This window comes from Hemitrygon akajei, chromosome 1 (assembly GCF_048418815.1).
Source record: "Hemitrygon akajei chromosome 1, sHemAka1.3, whole genome shotgun sequence".
Lineage (NCBI taxonomy): Eukaryota > Metazoa > Chordata > Chondrichthyes > Myliobatiformes > Dasyatidae > Hemitrygon > Hemitrygon akajei.
This window is the reverse complement of record NC_133124.1, coordinates 5,856,162-5,879,787: the sequence shown is the minus strand read 5'-3', so window position 1 is coordinate 5,879,787 and position 23,626 is coordinate 5,856,162. Positions and strand designations below refer to the sequence as shown.

The window sequence follows — 23,626 nt, the reverse complement described above, 5'->3', positions numbered from 1 at the left end:
GAGAACAGCTTCTTCTGTGGGATTTATCTATCTTGTACCTTGTGAACTAATTCCCAAAAACTTCAACCATCTCTGCTCTGCCATCATCCCCACCAGTATCCCCCTCCAATCCACCTGGACAAGCTCCTCTCTCGTGCCTTTGTACTACCTTTATTCCATTGCAATACTCATAAATGTGATTTATGCTTCTCCCTCTCAAATTGCAGTATGAACTCAATCAGATTATGATCATTGCCTCCTAAGTGTTCCTTTACATTAAGCTCCCTTATAAGATCTGGGTTCTTACGCAACACCGAATCCAAGATTACCTTTCCCCAAGTAGGACTAAGCACAAGCACAAGGCATTCAACAAATTCCCTCTCTTGTGATCCGACACCAGCCTGATTTTCCCAATCCCCTTGCATATTGAAGTTCCCCATTAAAATTGTGACATTACTCTTATTACATGTCTTTTCCAGCTTCCTTTGCAATCTCAACCCCACATCTTGGCTACTATTTGGAGGTCTGTATATGATTCCCATAATGATTTATTTACCCTTGCAATTTCTTAACTCCACCCACAAAGATTTAACATTCTCTGACCTTGTGTTATGTATTTCTAAAGATGTAATTCCATCTCTTACCAAAGAGCCACACCACTGACTATGCCTTCCTGCTTATCCTTTGATACAAATCATATCCTTTGATGTTCAGCTCCCAAATACGGCCTACTTTCAGCCACGACTCAGTGATGCCCACAACGTCATACCAACCAATCTCTACATATATACAGACATGTATGTACTTTGATAATAAATTTACTTTGAACAATGGAATTTTGAATTGCTGAATATTACTGGCAATTAATTTTTATTATTCAAATGGGAACCCTATAAAAATATCAAAGAAGAAGGAAGAGACATAAAGGGTAAAATTATACTACCTGATCCACTGCAAAAACTTTTAACCTCTCTGGTCCAAGCCATTTGTGGAACTCGCTGACCCAGTTCTTCACAAGACTTCCTGGTGTGACTATAAGAGTCTTCTTGATGATAGGCTTGTTCCCATAAAGTCCTTGGCGCATCAGGGTCCAAATCAGGGCAATACACTGCAGGGTTTTCCCCAAACCCATTTCATCAGCCAGAATAGCACCGAACCTGCCAGATGTCCTGAAAATAATCGCTTATATTTCAGAACCAGGTTTATTATCACTGACATCTGTCAGAAAATTTGGATGTAAAACTTGAAAATCAGAATTAAACTTTATAAATCAGCATAAAAGTATCATAGATAGATAGATAGATAGATACTTTATTCATCCCCATGGGGAAATTCAACATTTTTTCCAATGTCCCATACACTTGTTGTAGCAAAACTAATTACATACAATACTTAACTCAGTAAAAATATGATATGCATCTAAATCACTCTCTCCAAAAGCATTAATAATAGCTTTTAAAAAGTTCTTAAGTAGTTTACTTAAATACATTAAATACAATCAACCCCGGCACTTTAACATATCTTACTCCTGGCGGTTGAATTGTAAAGCCGAATGGCATTGGGGAGTATTGATCTCTTCATCCTGTCTGAGGAGCATTGCATCGATAGCAGCCTGTCGCTGAAACTGCTTCTCTGTCTCTGGATGGTGCTATGTAGAGGATGTTCAGGGTTTTCCATAATTGACCGTAGCCTACTCAGCGCCCTTCGCTCAGCTACCGATGTTATACTCTCCAGTACTTTGCCCACGACAGAGCCCGCCTTCCTTACCAGCTTATTAAGACGTGAGGCGTCCCTCTTCTTAATGCTGCCTCCCCAACACGCCACCACAAAGAAGAGGGCGCTCTCCACAACTGACCTATAGAACATCTTCAGCATCTCACTGCAGACATTGAATGACGCCAACCTTCTAAGGAAGTACAGTCGACTCTGTGCCTTCCTGCACAAGGCATCTGTGTTGGCAGTCCAGTCTAGCTTCTCGTCTAACTGTACTCCCAGATACTTGTAGGTCTTAACCTGCTCCACACATTCTCCATTAATGATCACTGGCTCCATATGAGGCCTAGATCTCCTAAAGTCCACTACCATCTCCTTGGTCTTGGTGATATTGAGACGCAGGTAGTTTGAGTTGCACCATATCACAAAGTCCTGTATCAGTTTCCTATACTCCTCCTCCTGTCCATTCCTGACACACCCCACTATGGCCGTGTCGTCAGCGAACTTCTGCACATGGCAGGACTCCGAGTTATATTGGAAGTCTGATGTGTACAGGGTGAACAGGACCGGAGAGAGCACGGTCCCCTGCGGCGCTCCTGTGCTGCTGACCACCGTGTCAGACCTACAGTCTCCCAACCGCACATACTGAGGTCTATCTGTCAAGTAGTCCACTATCCAATCCACCATGTGAGAGTCTACTCCCATCTCCGTTAGTTTGTGCCTTAAGATCTTGGGCTGGATGGTGTTAAAGGCACTAGAGAAGTCCAGGTATGTAATCCTCACAGCACCACTGACCCCATCTAGGTGATAATATGATATATTATCATATATATATATAGATAATATTCATATTGTAGTTCAGCATTAAACTATCCATACAACTATCTATTCAAAGGCACAACAGTTCCTCTTTCACCTCAGACATTTGAGGAAGTTTGGTATGGGCCCTCAAATTCCAAGAACTTTCTATAGGGGCACAATTGAGAGCCTCCTGACTGTCTGCATCACTGCCTGGTATGGGAACGGTACTTCCCTCAATCGCAGGACTCTGCAGAGAGTGGGGAGGTCAGCCCAGCGCATCTGTAGATGTGAACTTCCCATGATTCAGGACATTTACAAGGACAAGTGTGTAAAAAGGGCCCGTAGGATCACTGGGGACCTGAATCACCCCAACCACAATCTATTCCAGCTGCTACCATCGGGAAGCGGTACCGCAGCATAAAAGCCAGGACCAACAGGCTCCGGGACAGCTTCTTCCACCAGGCCATCAGACTGATTAACTCATGCTGATTTGAGTGTATTCTATTGGTTGTTCTATTTATTATAAATTATTATTAATTACTATGATTACACATTGCACATTTAGATGGAGACGCAATGTAAAGATCTATGTGAAGGATGTAAGAAATAAAGTCAATTCAATTCAACTGCCTAGTTTTAATGATAAAATAAATGTTACAAATTAGCATAAAATATCAAATGCTTATAGAATATTGATATTATAAGCTAGCCAATAATATTAAAGAAGATAACAAAAGTTTCTTCAGATACAAAAGAGAGGCGAAAGTGTGTATCAGACCACTGGAAAACAATGCTGGAGAGGTAGTGATGGGGGACAATGAAATGGCAATGAATTGAATAAGTATTTTGCTTCAGTCTTCAATGTGGAAGAGACTAGCAGTATGGTGGAAGTTCCAGGTGTCAGGAGGCATTAAGTGTGTGAAGTTACCCTAACTAGAGAGAAGGTTCTTGGAAAACTGAAAGGTCTTAAGGTAGGTAAGTCACCTGGACTTATGACTTCCTCAAGGGAAAATCTTGCCTGACACATCTGTTGGAATTATTTGAAGGAATAATAAGCAGGATAGACAAAGGAGACACAAGTGAATCTGCAGATGCTGGAAATAAATAAAAACACAAAATGCTGGGAGAACTCAGTAGGCCAGACAGCATCTATGGGAGGAGGTACCTCCTCCCATAGATGCTGTCTGGCCTGCTGAGTTCTGCCAGCATTTTGTGTTTTTAGACAAAGGAGAATTGGTTGATGTTGTGTACCACAACACCACAAGATATAGGAGCAGAAGGTGCCGCACATGAGACTGCTTAACGAGCTTCAAGCCCAATGGTATTACAGGAAAAATTCCAGCATGGATAAAACAGTGGCTGACTGGCAGGTGGCAAAGAGTGGGAGTAAAGGGAGCCTTTTCCGGATGGTTGCCAGTGACTAATGGTGTGCACAGGGGTCTGTGTTGGGACCGATTCCTTTTACATTTTATATCAATGATTTGGAGGATGGAATAAATGGATTTGTTGCAAAGTTTGCAGATGATATTGAGATAGGTCAATGGGCAGGTACATTTGAGGAAGTAAAGAGGCTAAAGAAGGACTTCGATTAAGAAAATGGGTAAAGAAATGGCAGATGCAATAGAGTGTTGAACAGTTTGTAGAAGAAATGAAACAGTTGACTATTTTCTCAATGGAGAGAAAATACAAAAAATCTGAGGCACAAGGCACAAATCTGAGGACTTCAGAGTTCAGGTTGAATTTGTGGTGAGGAAGGCAAATGCGTGTGAGCATTCAAGAGAACTAGAATCTAAGTGCTAAGGATGTAATGTTGAAACTATAAAGGACTGGCGAGGCCTCACTTTGAGTACTGTGAGCAGGCTTGGGCCCATTAGCTCAGAAAGGACATGCTGAAACTGGAGAGGGTTCAAAGAAGGGTCACGAAAATGATTCCAGGATTGAATGGCTTGTCATATGAAGAGCATTTGATGGCTCTGGGCCTGTATTCACTAGAATTCAGAAGAATGAGGGGTGACCTCATTGAAACCTATCGAATGGTGAAAGACCTTGATAGAGTGGATGTGGAGAGGATGTCTCCTTTGATGGGAGAGTCTGAGACCAGAGGAAACTGCTTTGGAATAGAGGGCGTCCTTTAAGAATGGAGGTGAGGAGGATTTTCTTTAGCCAGAGAGTGGTGAATCTGTGGAATTCTTTGCCACAGGCAGCTGTGGAGGCCAAGTCTTCATGCATATTTAAGGCAGAGGTTAATAGATTCTTGATTGGTTAGGGCATGAAGGAATACAGGGGAAGGCAGGAGATTGGGACTGAGAGGAAAATTAGATCAGCCATGATGAAATGATGTAATGGCCAAAATCTGCTCCTATATCTTATGGTGCTATGGTCTTATTATACTTTATTGATTTATTTACATTATTGAAAGTCAGAAGCGCACAGTAAATTTGATAGAGTGGACATCCTTTAACAGAGCACCTTGCTTTTGTGCCACGTGCAGAGTTTACACCATAAGGAATTTTTGGTATTCTAAAGATCTAAAGATTAACATTATTTGTCACCTGTACAATGAAACATCCAGGACATGCCCTCTTCTCATTGCTACAATCAAGGATGAGGTACAAGAGTCTGAAGGCATACACTCAATGATTCAGGAATAGCTTCTTCCCCTCTGCCATCAGATTCCTGAATGGATCATGAACCAATGAACACTACCTCACTACTTTTTTTTTACACTAGTTATTTAATGTCACTTCAAAAATATATATGCACTTCTTACTATAATTCACAGTTTTATTAAAATGTATTGCACTGTACTGTTGCCGCATGACAAATTTTACGACAAATGTCAGTGATATTAAATCTGATTTTGATCCTGAAATGTACAGTGAAATCTGCCGCCTGCATCAAATCAAATCAGCAAGGACTGTTCAAGAGGTATCCTCCAAGTATTGCCTTGCTTCTAAAGCCAACATAATATGTCCACAGCTTACCAACTTTACCCCGTAGGTCTTTGGAATATCGGAGGAAACTGGAGCACCTGGAAGAAACCCATGTAGTCATGGGGAGAATTTACAAACTCCTTACAGTCAGGAATGGGAATCGAACCCTGATTGGTATAAAGCAATTGTGCTAACTGCCGCCCCCTTTGATTACCCATTAATATGGTAAAATCAATGAGATCTGTAAGGCGCCTAGTAGGAACAGACAAGGATACTTACTGCTATAGAGTTTGCTCAGTCAAAAATATGACTTACCACTTGATAAACCCAAAAGATTCTGTAGATGCTGGAAATCCAGAGCAGCACAAACAAAATGCTGGAGGAACTCTCCAGGTCATACAGCATCCATAGAAAGGAACAAACAGTTCCCCTTTCCTTTTCAGTAAAATCAACTTATCCAACTTCTGGTAAATTTTCCCCTCTCCCTTTCTCTCTTCTTCTCTTCTTCAATTTTCCACCTTGTCCTGTTACCTCTTCTTCTCACCTGCCTATCATCTCTTCCTGGTGCCCCTCCCCCTTCCCTTCTTTCCATGGTCTATTCCCCTCTCCTATCAGATTCCTTCTTCTCCAACCTTTTACCCTTTCCACCTATCACATCCCAGATTCTCACATCATCACATCTCCCTCACCCACCCACCTGCCTTCCCCCTCACCTGGCTTCACCTATCACCATCTAGCTTGTACTCCTTCCCCTCCCTCCAAATTTTTATTCTGGCCTCTTCCCACTTTCCAGTCCTGAAAAAAGATCTCAGCCATATACGTTGACCATTTATTCATTTCTATGGATGCTGCTGGACCTGCTGAGTTCCTCCAGCATTTTGTGTGAGTTAGCACTTGAGTTTTTTTTTAAACCAAACTATTTATTTTGTATTTATTTATTTAAAGATACTACGCAGAACAGGCCCTTCCGGCCCAATGGGATGCAATGCCCAGCAGCCCACCTATCTGATCATACAATGACCAGTTCATCTACTAACCCGTATGTCTTTGGACAGTGGAAGGAAACTGGAGCAAGCCCACGTGATCACGGGGAGAATGTACAACTACAGACGGTACCGGAATTGAACTCCGCCCTGAGCTGTAATAGCGTGAAACTTAACTGCTGTGCTACCATGGCACACTTAATATGAACCTATTGCCCAACATTGCTTTTAATAAAAATAGCGCACAGAACAATCACAAAAAAACTTCCCCAGCACACGACTGAGGTCTCCGTCGGTCAGGGTACACCATGGATGTTGCATCCTAGCTGTCTAGATGCACAAGCCAGGGCATTAGGATATGTAGTGTTACACACCAGCAGCAACAGACCAGAACCTGAGTCAAGTTTTAATGTTAAACAACTATTTTTTATTAGTATCTACCCAAAATACAGAAGATTAAACAAACTACTCTCCTAAACAGAAACTAACAGTGTTATGCGTTTGTGGCTCCCAAACTGACAGGCTTAGAGACAGCTCTCATAGTCTTAAGATGGCAAGCTTGGAAGTTCTAGTAATCCACGAAATAGGTGAGAAGAGAAACTTGTAAATCCACATTAAAATGTAACGAGGAGGCGTCCACGAAAAAATCCAAAGGTTCCACGCTGGGAAAACAAGGTAACAGTCACAGAAGATCCCAGCCAACGAGTAGTGTTCTAAAATCCACGTAGAGATATCACAAGGTGGCAGTCACGGAATACTCCTTAGCACGAGTGGTCACCACATAACACACCCGAATCCATTTAAGGGTTAACAAAAAGTGGTCGCCACAGAGTACTCCAGGAATCCACGTATGGATCGTACAAAGTGATAGTCATATATACAATATGCACTGTGTGCTGCTAATCAACCCAATCCTTTGGGCATGGGAAACTATCAAACTTCACCCATTACTGTAGCGAGCTCCTGCAGTCTGAAGTCTCAACTCTCTCTCTCTCTCAAATGTCCTAGTAATCTGTCCGCATTTCGTTATACTGGCATCATCCACCCGCCCTGTCCAGGCGTTTAAAGTGAACCGTTGACCCGTAACAAGAGCAAGCTGTTGCCCAAGCTCCCCCTCTCCGTGCATCTGATGAACTCAAAGGAACGGCAGAGACCAATTCACTTTGATACCAGCAGCATTATAGGAGTTGCCAATCAACATTGAATTCAACATAGGGTTGTCTGAGGGACTCCAGCTCTAGATTTTCCCTCTGGGTTTACTGCCAAAGCTTTCCCCATGAGTGGGTAAAGCCGCATGACAGTGAAGGTTTGAGATCAGCTTTCCTTCTCCTAGGTGAGCTGCCAACAATGGCTGACAAGCCCTATCTGTCCGAAGTAACTGGTTTTAAGGTGCCAGAAACCCATCTTTGCCCTTTCTCCTGTCTGAAGAGATGGTTCTGCCAGACTTAGTAGCTAAGCCACATGAATATTGTAGCAAATATATATTAAATGATAGGTGAATATGAGTTGCAAGCACATGGTGTCCTGCCTAAATTAGAGTTGATTGGTAAAAGGGGACAGAGTTGAGGTTGTGATTGGCAGCTGGGGTCTTCAGGCTGATCCACAGCAGGCCGGGGACAGGGCAGAGGAGGCTTTAAGGAGACAAACAGGATTAATCAGGAATCAAGACCGATGGTTGAGGGGATATCATAGCGAAGAGGGCATAGGTTTAAGGTGAGAAGAAGGAAGTTAGAAGAGTTTGAGGGTGCATGTTTAGTTTTTTGCACAATAAGACCAAGGAACTGATCGCAGACCAGGAGAGGGAAACCAGAAGTCCATGAGCCAGCAATCATCGGAGGACCAGAGGTGGAGAGGGTCAGCAAGTTTAAATTCCTGGGTGTCACCATGTCAGAAGACCTGTCCTGCACCCATCATATAAATATATTTGCAAAGAAAGCACGAAAGAGGCTCTACTTCCTTGGGAGTCTGTGGAGAGTCAGCATGTCATCAAAAACCTTGGCAAACGTCTATGGATGAGTGGTAGACAGTGTGGTGACCGGCTGCAGTACAGCCTGGTACGGAAACACCAATGCCTTTGAGCAGAAAATCATACAACAGGTAGTAGATTCTGCCCACCACATCGAGGGTAAAACCCTCCCCACCACTGAGCACATCCACATGAAACGATGCCATAGGGAAACAGCATCCATTATCAAACACCCTCCTCACCCAGGCCAAGCTCTTTTCTCTCTGCGGCCATCAGGTGGAAGGAACAACTGACACCATCAGGTTCAAGAACAGTTACAACCCCTCACCCATCAGGCTCTTGAACGAAAAGGGGTAACTACACTCATTTAAGGACTCTATTATCTTGTTATTTCATGCTTGCTATTTATTGCCTTTTTTTTATATCTACTTTTGCAAAGTTGGTTATCCATCGATCTTGTTTATAGTTACTGTTCCATAGATTTGCTAAGTATGATAAAGTATCTCAGGGTTGTATGTGATGACACGTATGTACTCTGATAATCAATTTTACTTTGACTTTGGGTGAATGAATACACTGCCAGATGAGATGGTAGAATCAGATACTGGTACAGGTGCGGGCAGACAAATATCCTTGCTGATAGGGGAGGTTTAAATAATATGGCAGAGGTATAGGAACCAGAGTCACAGAGCTGCAGATGAGCCAGCAGGTTTACAAGTAGATGATGGGTGTAACAGGAATGTAAGGAAGGACAAGCCAATGATTGGGTACAAATGCAGACAGATCAAAGAGCTAAGTTGTACCACAGAAGCAAAATTCAAAAGGGCGAAGAATGCAGGACTGAAGATGCTGTATTTAAATGCGTGTAGCATTCGGAATAAGTTGGACAAATTCGTGATGCAATTAGAGATTGGTCAGTATAACATTGTGGGCATCACTGAGTCGTGGCTGAAAGAAAGTCATAGTTGGAAGCTTAACATCAAAGGATATACTTTGTATCAAAAGGACAGGCAGGAAGGCATAGTCGGTGGTGTGGCTCTGTTGGCAAGAGATGGAATTATACCTTTAAAAAGAGGTGACAGGGTCAGAGAATGTTGAATCTTTGTGAGTGGAGTTAAGAAACTGCAAGGGTGAAAACACCATTATGGGAGTCATATCAGGGACTCCAAATAGTAGCCAAGATGTGGGGTTGAGATTGCAAAGGGAGCTGGAAAAGGGCATATAATAAGGCTACGTAATAATCACAATTGTAATGGAAGAACTAACATGCAAGGGGATTGGGAAAATCAGGTTGGTGTCGGATCGCAAGAGAGGGAATTCGTTGAATGCCTACGAGTTGGCTTTTTAGAGTACTATAGAAAGACTATCTTTGACTATCTTGAGTGTTGTGTAAAAACCTAGATTTTATTAGTCAGCTTAACATAAAAGAACCCTTAGGAAGCAGTGATCATAATATGATTGAATTCATAATGCAATTTGAGAGAGAGAAGCGAAAGTCACATGTATCAATATCGCAATGGAATAAAGGGAATTATAGAGGCATGAGAGAGGAGCTTGCCCAGGTGGTTTGCAGGGGGATACTATCGGGTATGACAGCAGAACAGAGGTGGTTGAAGTTTCTGGGAATAATTCACAATGCTCAAGATAGATATGTTCCACAGAAGAAGTTGTTCTCAAATGGCAGGGTTAGGCAACTGTGGCTGACAAGGGAAATTAAGGACTGCATAAAAGCCAAGGGCATAAAAGGTAGCAAAAGTGAATGGGAAGTTGGGTGATTGGAAAGTTTTTAAAATCCAACAAATGGTAACTAAAAAAGCTATAAGAAGGGAAAAGATGAAATATGAGGGCAAACTAGCTGAGGGCAAAGTACCAAAGTACTTTGCTTTGGTCTTTACTGTGGAAGACACTAACTGTAAGCCAGAAGTCCTTGAGTGTCAGGAGCAGGAGTGAGTGCCATTGCTATTTATTACTGAAGGAAAAAGTGGTAGGCAAACTCAAAGGTCTTAAGGTGGATAAGTCACCTGGGCCAGATGGACTACATCCCAGAGTCCTGAAAGAAGCTGGTGAAGAGATAACAGATGCATTGGTCATGATCTTTCAAGAATCACTTGATTCTGGCATGGCCCTGGCGGACTGGGACAAATTGAAAATGTCACTCCACTCTTTAAGTAGGGACGAAGACAAAAGAAAGGAAATTATGAGCCAGATAGCCTAACCTCAGTGGTTGGGAAAGTGTTGGAGTCCATTATAATGGACAAGGTTTCAGGGTACTTGGAGAATAATGATAAAATAAGTCAAAGTCAGCATGGTTTCTGTGAAGGGAAATCTTGCTTGACATATCTGTTAGAGTTCTTTGAAGAAGTTACAAGCAGGATAGATAGAGGAGAGTCAGTGGATATCACCTATGTAGATTTTCAGAACGCATTTGATAAGGTGCTTAACATGAGACTGCTTAACAAGATAAAATTCTAAGGCATTACAGGAAAGATACTGGCATGGGTAGCGGAATGGCTGACAAGCAGGAGAATGGGAATAAAAGGAACCTTTTCTGGTTGGCTGCCTGTGAGTAGTGCTGTTCCTCAGAGGACTACTACTTTTCATATTGTTTGTCAGTGATTTGGATAACGGAATTGATGGCTTTGTGGCAAAGTTTTCATATGATACAAGGATAGTTGGAGGGGTGGGTAGTGCTGAGAAAGCAACATGATTGTAGCAAGACTTAGACAAATTCGAAGAATAGGCAAAAAAGTGGCAGATGGAAAACAGTGTTGGGAAATGTATTAAAATGTATTTTGGTAAATGGAACAATAGTGCAGACTACTATCTAAATGGGAAGAAAATTCAAACATCAGAGGTGCAGAGGGACTTAGGAGTCCTCGTGCATGAATCCCAGAAGGTTGATTCATGGGTTGAGTCTGTGGTAAAGAAGGTAAATGCAATGTTGCCATTTATTTCAAGGGGAATAGAATATCAAAGCAAGGAGATAACACTGATGCTTTATAAGACACTAGTCAGGCCACACTTGGAGTATTGTCAGCAGTTTTGGGCCCCATATCTCAGAAAGGATGTGTTGTCATTGAAGAGAGTCCAGAGAACATACACGAGGTTGATTTTGGGAATGAAGGGGTTAACATATGAGCAGCATCTGGCAGCTTTGGGCCAGTACTCACTGGAATTTAGAAGAACGCATGGGGCTCTCATTGAAATCAACTGGATGTTGAAAGGACTAGATACGGTGGATGTGGAGAGGATGTTTCCTCTGGTGGAGGTATCCAGAACTAGAGGACACTGTGTCAAAATTGAGGGGTGACCTTTTAGAACCGAAGTAAGGAGGTTTTTTTAGCCAAAGAGTGGTGAATCTTGGGAATGCTCTGCCACAACTGCAGTGGAAGCCAAGTCCATGGGTATATTTAAAGCGGAAGTTGATTGATTCCCGATTGGTCAGGGCATCAAAGGAGAGGACAGATGTATGGGGTTGAATGCGATCTGGAATCAGCCATGATGAAATGGCGATACGGACTCGATGGATGAATGGCCTAATTCTGCTCCTATGTCTTATGGTCTAGACTGAAGGGGCAATCATTTAAATTGACAAGACTTCAAAAAAAAATACCATACTGATGCACACAGATGGGATTCATGTAGATCAGGGGTTCCCAAACTGGGGTTCTCGGAACCTTTGGTTAATGGTAGGGATCCATGGCGTAAGAAAGGTTGGAAGCCCCTGATGTAGATGCTTAAAAGGGTCAGCATGTACATGGTGGGCCAAAGGGCCCAGTTCTGTGCTCTATGAACCTTCTGTAGGTCCATCCATTCACTGAGATGGATTAGAGAAAGTGGCACATATCTCGACAAAATATGCCTCTCCCATTCTTACACTGTGCATTCACAAATTAGCCGAGGCACTGTCCACCTGTGTGCAACACACCATTTGACAAAACGGCATCGTGTCTAGTTATCTTTTGTTTGGTGCTAGAATGTGTGGCAACACTTGCAGGCTGCCCCCAGCACATCCTCGAACTGGGTTGGGTCTTAACACAAAGCACACATTTCTCTGTATATTTCAATGTACATGTGGTAAATACTGTAAATCTAAATCTGAACCAAACTGACATCTTACGAGAATCAGACCTTTGAGATTTTTCACATGCACCAGTGTCTTTTAACCAAACTATCAAGAATCATGCAATTATGTTTTTAATTAAATTCTTTTATGTAGCACATAAATATTTCTAGATTAAAGTACTGATCCTGTGCCTGCTCCTGGGAAAATATATGAAATAATTCTTTTAATAATTATTTTTATGGTGATAGATTTTTGACTTATTTCTAACATGTGGAATGATGCATTTGAGTTGCTTTGTGGTAGTGCCTGCATCACTGTCTGGTATGGAGGGGCTACTGCACAGGACCAAAGTGAGCTGCAGAAGGTTGTAAATCTAGTCAGCTCTATCTTGGGCACTAGCGTACAAACTAGCCAGGACATCTTTAGGGAGCGGTGTCTCAGAAAGGTAGCGTCCATTATTAAGGACCTCCAGCACCCAGGGCATGCCCTTTTCTCACTGATACCATCAGGTAGGAGGTACAGACACCTGAAGGCACACACTCAGCATTTCAGGAACAGCTCCTTCCCCTTTGCTATCCGATTCCTAAATGGCTTTTGAAGTTTTGGACACTAGCTCACTTTTTTTAATATACAGTATTTCTGTTTTTGCACATTTTTTAATAATCTATTCAATATACGTAATTGATTTACTTGTTTATTTTTTATTATGTTTTTTTTTCTCTCTCTCTGCTAGATTATGTATTGCATTGAACTGCTGCTTCTAAGTTAACAAATTTCACATCACGTGCCGGTGATAATAAACCTGATTCTGGTTGATTCTGATTTTGATTTACAATTTTATCACGTTCTAAGTAAATTTATTAACAAAGTACATATCTGTAACCATATACAATGCTGAGATTGATCTTCCTGTGGGCATGCTCAATAAATCTATGGAATAGTAACCATAACAGAATCAACAGACATAACAATCTGGATAGATCTCATACATGTTGTGTTGTACTGTTTGGTTGTTCTTGCTTGTGCTGTTCTGCCGAGCAACTATGTTGGCGCTGGAATAAATGGTGACTCTTGCGAGCTGCACCCAACACAATCTTGCAGAGTGTTGGTTGTTTACAGAAATGACACATCCTATGACCATAAGTCCCTGTTAGGCCACACTTGGAATGTTGTCTGCTGTTCTGATGGCCTCATTATAGGAAGGATGTGAAAGCTTTAGAGAGGCTGCAGAGGAGGTTTACCAGGATGCTGCCTGGATTAGAGAGCATGTCTTACGAGGATAGGTTGTGAGAGCTCGGGCTTTCCTGAAGGAGAGGGAGGATGACAGGTAGCTTGATAGAGGTGTACAGGATGATAAAGAGGCACAGATAGAGAGGACAGCCAGAGACTTTCTCCCAGGGTAGAATTGGATAATACAATGGGGCATCATTTTAATGTGATTGGAGGAAAGTATGCACAGAACACTCTGCTAGGGATAGTGTTGGAGGCAGATACATTAGGGACTTTTAAATAGCCATATGGATGATAGAAAAATGGAGGGTTATGTGGGAGGAAAGGGTTAGAGTCGATTGATTGATAGATATTGATTGAGTCGATAGATAAGAATGGCACAACATCACAGGTCAAAGGGCCTGCACTGTATTGTAATGTTTATATTCTATGTTCTATTTACCTTAATGAATATCTTTGCATTTGTGGAATGATGCATTGGATTTGTATTGAGGTTATTTACAATTTTATCGACATGAAACATACCTGTTCAACAAGATAGGGTCATGTTTTCACAAACACTTTGTACTAAATGGACCATAAGATATAGGAGCAGAAGTAGGCCATTTGGCCCATTAAGTCTGCTCCATAATTAAAATCTAAATGAAAGATATAACAATCTTGATAGATCTCATCCATTGGTTTTGATTAGAATTTTGTAACAGTACCATGCCATTCCATGAGAAAAGAGAGCCCCCTACCTCATTCCCATGACACACTCATAGAGGAAAATGACACCGTCCCTCTGGTGAGGTCGGAAGTGTACGGTCAGGTAGGGATCGACCACCACATCCACCACTGGCAGACCAGCTTTATTGAAGATCCACTGGTGACTCAGATTTGGCCGTGGCGCTACTAAAGCATCTGTTGGTAAATTGAGAACTAGACATTTAACCATTATCTTCAATATTTTACAAAATTATTCCTGTGCTTATACATATAATAATATTATACACCAAAACAGTAAAGTATTTTATACCCATGAATCAATAAGTTTTACTGCAATGAATAATAATTTTTGTAACACCATAAGAATATAATGTATAAAAGCTGAAACGGGCCATTCAGCCCATCGAGTCTGCTCCACCATTCCATCATGGCTGATTTATTATCCCCTTCAACTCAATTCTCTTGCCTTCTCCTCCAAACCTTTGACATCCTGACTAATCAAGAATCTGTCTAACTTCACTTCAATCACTCTCAATGATTTGGACTCCACAGATTCACCACTTCCAGGCTAAAAAAAGTCCTGCTCATCTCTGATCTAAAGGGACATCCTTCTATTCTGATGCAGGGCCCTCTGGTCCTAGACTCCCCCGCTACAGGCAACATCCTCTCGATGTCCACTCTATCTAGGCCTTTCAATGTTTGATAGGTTTCTATGAGATTCTCTCCTCATTCTTCTGAATTCCAGCAATCACAGGCCCAGAGTCATCAAACGCTTCTACACATTAACCATTTCATTCCTGGGATCATTCTCGTGAACCTCTATCAATCTCTGCTTTAAATATATCCAAGACCAAAGAGGCCTGTCCTGGGATAGAGGACTGTGTATGTCCACGGGTGGGTGGGAGGGAGGAATGAGGTTTGTTTTTTTATTGTTGCTTTGTCACTTGCTGTTCTCCGTTTTGTTGTGCTGTGTTCTGTGTTGCTCTGCTGAGTATCGCGGGCATGGTATTTTGGTGCCAGAATGTGTAGCGACACTTGCAGGCTGCCCTCAGTACATCCCTGGGGAAAAGGCCGGGAGGTGGAGATGAGTCCATGGCCAGATCAGCCATGATCTTATTGAATGACAGAGCAGGCTCGACGGGCCAGATGGCCGACTCCTGCCCCTATTTCTTATGTTCTTGTGTTGGCTGTTTATGCAAACAACGCATTTCACTGTATGTTTCGATGTACATGAAAAAACAAATCTGAATGCTGCCTGAAAGACAAAATTGTTAAGATAAATGTCATGAGGCAGATCAAATCAACTTGATTTACGAAGTTGTTGCCTGGATTAGAGAGCACCTCTCTCGTGGAAAGGTTGAGCGAGCTAGGGCTTTGCTCTTTCCAGAATGAGAGGTGGCTTGATAGAGGTGTACAAAATCAAGTGGCAGCCAGAGACCTTTTCCCAGGGCAGAGCTGGCTAATATGAGGGGGGCATAATTTTGAGGTGTTTGGAGGAAAGTATGGGGGGATGCCAGAGGTAGTTTTTTTTTACAGAGAGTGGTGGATGCATAGAATTTACACATCAGAATCAGAATTATTTTTAATATCATCAGCACGTCATGAAATTTCTTGTCTTTCCAGCAGCAGTGCAATGCAATACATAATAATAGTAAAAAAAACATGAATTACAGTAAGTATATACAGTTGTCCCTCGGTATCCACAGGGGATTGGTTCCAGGACCCCCCGCGGACACCAAAATCCGGGGATGCTGAAGTCCCTTATATAAAATGGCGTAGTATTTGCATATAATTAACGCACGCCCTCCCGTATACGTACTTTAAATCATCTTTAGATTACTTATAATACCTATTACAATGTAAATGCTATGTAAATAGTTGTTATACTGTATTGTTTAGGGAATAATGACAGGAAAAAAAGTCTGTACATGTTCAGTACAGACGCAACCATTGTAGCTCTTCTGGGAACGCTGATGCTGCCTTGGCATCAGCCGATGCCGATTCTCCCATGATCTTTAAGTTCTTGAGGCTGTAGCGCTTTACATAGCTAGCCAGCCATCCCTTACGAGCCTTAAAATCCTTCCTCTTGCTCACAACACAAGTTAGCGAATGAACGAGACACGAGGCGAACAATGCTCAAACAACGAGTGCTAGAGAGAGACTGAGGATCTGTGAGATGGCGGGAGGCTACAGCAGGGTATGCCTACACATCACTTCATTCCGTGGATTCAGTGTAGTGCTCGGTGCGCGGCAAATTCAAGTTTTGCTTTTTGGAACTTCCTGGTATTTTTTTGAATATTTTTGATCCACGGTTGGTTAAATCCACAGATGTGGAACCCGCAGATACGGAGGGCCGACTGTGTGTGTATGTATGTGTATATATTTATATATATAACAGTTAAATTAAGTAAGTAGTTCAAAAATAAAAATAATAAAGAAAACTCCTAATGAAATATAGCTGCTGTTGTGATTTCTTTGTTGCTGCTTCGATATGTTGGGCCCAGGATATTGACACTCAGGAACTTGAAATTGCTCACTTTCCACCTGACCCCTCTATGAGGATTAGTGTGTGCTCCCTCATCTTACCCTTTCTGTTTTCTCATTACTGCCTGATGCACCATCAATAACTCTCTCTGAGACGTAAAGGCGAGATATCGGCTTTTATTGACTGGAAAAAGGAACAAGCAGTGGTTGACCACCATACTACATCCTGGAGACTGAGCAGCCAGGCTCAGACCTCAATCGCCTTTATATAGGGGTCTGTGGGAGGAGCCACAGGAGCAGTCTGCAGGGGGTGTGTCCAGACAGGTATATGTAGTTCACCACACTGCCTGAGTTTCCTGCAGGCATTCTATTTTCCTCCCACCTCCCAGAGACATGGTGATTGGCAGGTTAATGGGCCACTGCCAAATGTCTTTCGAGCACAGACGAGTGGAAGAGTCTGGGGAATGTGTGGAGATTAAAACGAGATTCACTTAGTGAAAGTGGAATTTTGATTGTTTCAGTGAGCTGAAAGTCCTGCCATTAGAGCTATTTATAGTAGATCATCATGGGCACTCGCCTCCCCAGCACTGAGGACATCTTCAAAAGACGATGCCTCAAGAAGGCAGTATCCATCAATCCATCATTAAGGATCTTCACCATCCAGGCCATGTCCTCTTCTCATTGCTACCATCAGGGAGGAAGTACAGGAGCCTGAAGCCACACACTCAGCAGCAGGCTGAGTGGTGTCACAACAACCTTGCATTTAGTCAGTAGGACCAAGGAATTGATTGTGGACTTCAGGAAGAGAATGTCAAGGCAAAACACACCAGTTCTTGTTGAGGGATTAGCAGTGGAGAGGGTGAGCAGTTTCAATTTCCTGAGTGTCAGCACCTCTGACGACCTATCATGGGCTCAAACTATTGATGCAATTATGAAGAGAGCACGCTAACGGCAACATTTCATCAGGGATTCGAGGAGATTTGGTATGTCACCAATGACTAGTAAATCTTTACAGATTTAGCATGCAGAGCATTCTAACTGGCTGCATCACTGTCTGGTATGGAGGGGCCACTGCACAGGATTGGAAGAAGCTGTAGGGAGTTGTAAACTCACCAGCAACATCATGGGTACTAGCCTTCCCACATTCAAGGACATCTTCAAAAGGCAATCCCTCAAGAAGGCAGCATCCATCATTAAGGATCCCCATCACCCAAAGCATGCCCTCTTCTTATTGCTACCATCGGAGAAGAAGTATAAAGCATGAAGACACACACCCGAAGTTTTATGTCAGCTTCAATAAACCCATGAACACTCCCTCACTTTTGGGTTTCTTTTTGCACTATTTATTTATTTATCTTATTGTAACTTACAGCAATATGTTATGCATTACACTGTACTGCTGCCACAAGTCATCAAATTTCACGACATACGTCAACGATTCTGATTCTGAGTTCATGGATTCAGCAGTTAATCACAACACTAGTACTATTTAACATTGTCATAGTTAAGTCAGCAACTGCAAAGTTGCAAATCATCAGTTACAATGCTTACTTGGTGCACTTGGATCATGCCGAGGCTTATAGTCCATTAAGGGTTTTTTAAAGCCTTCTGTTTGGCTCAGTCCAGCAGCATTCCTCAGTGGGCAAGTAAACTGTTTAAGCAAAGGCGGCTGCGAGGTGGGTGGCCGTGACAGGTCTGAAGAAGCAGCAGCTGTAGCGTGGAAGCAGCGGCCACTCATAAAGTCCTCTGCTGAAATCGTTCCCATAATCTCTATCTCCTTCCCACCAATCATTAACGTCTGGCCTTCAGAAAGGGATGCAAGTTCTTTTAATTTATATCCTGTTCCTAAAAGACAAAGAAAGAACATAGAACTCCAGTTTATTTGTACTCATTTGGAGACATTGCTGCATAATCACCCATTAAAGTCAAAGGCTTTCAAAGTATATTTATCATCAAAGTACGTATGTAGTATATGATTTAGAAGGAAAAGTATTTATAAAATATTTATATTATTAGCCTAAAATTAGTCACTTTGGGCAGATGGGCTTCGTCAATCATGGTTGGCAGCTCATCTCAGAGAAGGAAAACTCCGATCTCAAACTTCCACTGCCTTGCAGCAATACGCACCCATGAAGAAGGCTTTGGGAGTAAACCCCAAGCGAAAAATGCAGAGTGGGGTACCCTCAGGCAGTCCTATGTTGAATTCATCGCTGACTGACAACTCCTGCTAGGCTGCTGATGTCAAAATGTATCGGTCTCAGCCACCCCTTTGGGTTCATCAGTTGCATGGAGAGGGGGAGCCTGTTACATGGACAACAGCTTGCTCTCCTTATCATACTGCCCTGGTTGGTGCATCTAGACAGCTAAGACACAACATCCACAGTTGACCCTGACCAATGATGACTATAAGGGCAAGGATGTAATGCTCAGGCTTTATAAGGCATTGGCCAGTGCGCACTTGGAGTATGGTAAACAGTTTTAGGCCCTTTACCTCAGAAAAGATGTGCTAGTGCTGGTGAGTGTCCAGTGGAGATTCACAAGAATGATTCCAGCAATGAAACGGTCAATGTATAAGGAGTGTTTGATGGCTCTGGGCCTGTATACACTGGAGTTTAGAAGAATGAGGGGGGGATTGCATTGAAGCATATTGCATATTGAAAAGCTGAGATGGTGTGGAAGTGGAGAGGATGTTTCCTATGGTGGGAGTGTCTAGAATCAGAGGACCTAGTCTCATTATAGAGGGACACTCATTTAGAACAGAGATGAGGAGGAATTTCTTTAGCCACAGGGTGGTGGATTTATCAAATTCATTGCCACAGACAGCTTTGGAGGCCACATCATTGAATATATCTAATGCGGAAGTTGATAAGTTCTTGATTAGTTAGGGCAGAAGGCAGAAGAATGGAGTTGAGACGGATAATAAATCAGCCTTGATGGAATGACAGAGAACACTCGATGGGGCGAAAGGCCTAATTCTGCTCGTATGTCTTATGGTCTTATATTTCATACAACAAAGGACTCTGTGTGGAGGTCGTTCTCTTGTAATTCAGGTCCCCCTTAAAAGATTTTCTCCAAGTATATCTATTGAGTGCAATGTCTTACTGGTTATTAAATATAACATTGACTTTTTCAAGCTGATTTTGATGTTGTCTTTGAAGTGTTTCCTTTGCTGCCCAGAGAATAAGCAGCAGCTGTGAAAGGAGACTGAGCAACCAACAGACCCAACCACTAACCACAGCCACCACTTACTAGGATACGTGGATCCCAGATCGGCCTCCACAGACACCTGAGGACCCACCAATAGACAACCCCTTAGAAGAACATCACACTCAACTCGAGTCATTGCACTACTTCTACAAAGGACCGTACACACTTAAACTTTGGAAGCAAAGATACTTGATTATATACAATGGGAGAGTAAATACACAATAAAAATAAAAAATATGGGAAACAGACAAAAGGTCAAACAAAATGTGGCAGCTCTATAAAACCCTGGTTAGAGCACACTTGCAATTTCGTGTTCAGTTCTGGCCTCATTATAGGGAGGATGTGGAAGCTTTGGAGAGGGGTCAGAAGAGAATTACCAGAATGCTGCCTGATTAGAGAGCCTGTCTTGTGACGACAGGTTGAGCGAGCTAGGGATTTTCTCTTTGGATCAAAGGAAGATGAGAGGTGACTTGAAAGAGATGTACAAGAGGAATAGATAGAGTAGACAGCCAGAGACATTTTCTCAGGGCAGAAATGGCTAATACAAGGGGGAATAATTTTAAAGTGATTGAAAGAAGTAATGGGGGGGGGGGGGGGGGAGGAGGGCGGGCAGGTAAGTAAGGACTGAGTAGAACTCCCTGCCAGGGAGGTGGTAGTTAGGTACATTAGGGACACTTAAGAGACTCTTACATAGGCATATGGATGATTGGAAAATGGAGGGCTATGTAGGAGGGAAGTGTTAGATTGATCTTAGTGTAGGTTAAAAGGTCAGTGCAACATCATGGGCTGAAGGGCCTGTAATGTGCTATAATTTTCTACATTCTATACTCTAAAAGAAACAGACTTACCGGTATTTACTATAATTTCTGCCCCCAAAATTTAAAATTTCTCACCTCTGCTTCGTTCCTTTAATTACAACATAGAAGCTTTTCAAATGTATAAATTTTCTCATCTAATCACAAATTCTTCAGGGTTTTCACCAAATTAAGAATGAAAAATAATCAAATATTATTACTCAACACGACATGAAATGCTAGGCATTTCATTACTTGGTAAATAGTGATTAGTGAAAAACTGTTACAGCCCCATGGGTAGTATTGGGGTGCAGTTCCCACCACTGTCTGTAAGGAGTTTGTACGTTCTCCCCATGACTGCGTGGGTTTTGTCCAGGTACTATGGCTTCCTCTCACTCTCCAAAGGTGTACAGTTTAGGGTCAGTGAATTATGGGCATACTATTTAGGTACCGGAAGCATGCCGAAACTTGCAGGCTGCCCAGCACAAGCCTCACTGATTTGTTTTGATGGAAAATGATGCATTTCACATTTTAAATCTTTAAAATATTCATTGCTGTGCTCCCCTGCCCCCCATTTTATATTGTTCAAAATTCAAATGAGGGGGTAAAATCATTTTGTAAACAGAATTTGTTAATCCTTATGCAACCCAAAAATTTTAAGATTAAGATCTTAAAGATTAGCTTTATCTGTCACATGAACACTGAAACATACAATGAAATGCAGTCCATGGCCTCCTCTACTGCTGCAATGAGGCCACACTCAGGTTGGAGGAGTAACACCTTATATACCATCTGGGTAGCCTCCAACCTGATGACATGAACATTGATTTCTCAAACTTCCAGTAATGCCCCCAATTCACCATTCTCCATTCCCATTTCCCTCTCTCACTTTATCTTCTTACCTGCCTATCGCTTCCCCATGGTGCTCCTCCTTCTTCCCTTTCTTCCATGGCCTTCTGTCCTCTCCTATCAGATTCCCCCTTCTCCAGCCCCTTATCTCTTTCACCAATCAACTTCCCAGCTCTTTACTTCACCCCTCCCCCTCTCCCAGTTTCACCTATCACCTACCACCTTACATTTCTTTCTCCCCTCCCACCCCCCACCTTTTCACCTTTTTCCTCCGGTCCTGATGAAGGGTCTCGGCCAGAAGCATCAACCGTTTACTCTTTTCCATAGATTCTGCCTGACCTGCTGAGTTCCTCCAGCATGTTGTTTCCAGCATCTGCAGATTTTCTCTCGTTGCTCGCGTCAATGGCCAGCACAGTCCGAGGCTGTGCTGTGAGCAGCTCACAGGTGTTACCGTGCTTTCAGCACCAACATAGCACGTCCACAACTGCACAACTTTGGAATATGGGAGGAAGCTGGAGCACCCAGAGGAAAACCCAATGGTCATGGAGAGAACAGATAGACTGCTAAATAAACTATAAAGTAATAGTGCTAACCTTTTCCAATGTCTTTGCCTTCTATGTCCTTCAGAAGCACAGACGTCTTCCGAACAATCAAAACTGCATCTCCCTCCCACTTCTTGTGTTTCTTCTTTGACGCCTTACACCACAGGACGCTGTAGTATGCAACAAACGTGTCAGTGGCGTTCTCTCCCGTGTGCTTCGCCACGCTTGATGGCTGAAGTGACATCAGTGGCGTTGGCCTCTCGATTTGTTTTCTTATTTCAAGTGGTTGTTTTGGCTTCAACTGTTTCTGGGCAGAAGCATCTGCGGAAAAGCACAATATGTTTAAATTACACTTGGCAAAAGTAATTCAAATCGGAAGCACGACATCAGCTATGGGAATATAGGGACAACTGACATTACCAAGATGCCTTACAAACATGGTGGGCACAGTATATTGGCAGCAGAATGTGCGGGCTGCTCACTGTACAAGGTTCCTAAAGGTTGTCATAGCCGGGAAAGGAGGGGTGGGGGGGTGGGGTAGTAGTGCGGATAAGCTCCCACTACCCAGTAAATACTCCCTCTGGCATACATCACAAATGGCCTCTGAAAACCATGTCCAATTCCTCTCCTTCACTTGTAGCTTTGCTACTAAGTCTGGTGGAACTGTTTCTACAGACAGAAGGCGCAAAGGTGAGTTACTAGCATCTTAAAACCAGTCACTTCTGTGGGGCTCATCTGCTGTGGTTGGCAGCTCACATACGAGAAGGAAAACTCTGATCTCAAACCTCCACTGCCTTGTGGCGATACCCACTCACGGGGAAGGCTCCGGGAGTAAACTCCAAAGGAAAAAGCCAGACCTGAAGTCCCTAAGGCAGTCCTACATTGAGCTCAGCGCTGACTGGCAACTCCTGCAACACAGCTGGTGCCAAACTGTATCGTTCCTGTGAATTCATCAGCTGCATGGAGAGGTGGAGCCTGCTACACGGGCAACAGCTTGCTCTCCACATCGTACTGCCCTGGCTTGCATATCATGTAGACAGCTGGGACGCAACACCCACGGTCAAACCCAGGCAATAGATGGCCTCAACAGGTGATAAATGAATCACCTCATACATAACATAGTTAACATGTTTCATAATCTGAAGAGTGAATACAGTCTGTGAATTGTGAACCGTTGGAAGTAAAGTTAATAATTCATTTAGACCACCATTCTATATAGGTCTGGGACCTGAGGGCACAGCCTTAGAATTGAGGGACATCCTTTTAGAACAGAGATGAGGAGGAATTTCTTTAACCCGAGAGTTTAATTCTGTGGAATTCATTGGCACAGATGGCTGTGTAGAACAAGTCATTGGGTATGTTTAAGGCAGG

The 23,626-nt window shown here is 42.7% G+C and overlaps 1 protein-coding gene across 1 annotated transcript in view; it reads right to left on the bottom strand.

Annotated features, from left to right (window-relative positions):
- Nucleotides 1-23,626, bottom strand: part of rad54b (RAD54 homolog B) — a 187,740-nt gene that overhangs the window by 63,765 nt on the left and 100,349 nt on the right. Inside the window, exons 3-6 of the mRNA XM_073026484.1 lie at nt 22,307-22,576; nt 18,415-18,708; nt 14,412-14,574; nt 923-1,148 (exon numbers count right to left, since the gene is read on the bottom strand). Of these exons, the coding sequence (XP_072882585.1) occupies nt 923-1,148; nt 14,412-14,574; nt 18,415-18,708; nt 22,307-22,576 (953 nt within the window). The remainder of the gene's footprint in view (nt 1-922; nt 1,149-14,411; nt 14,575-18,414; nt 18,709-22,306; nt 22,577-23,626) is intronic.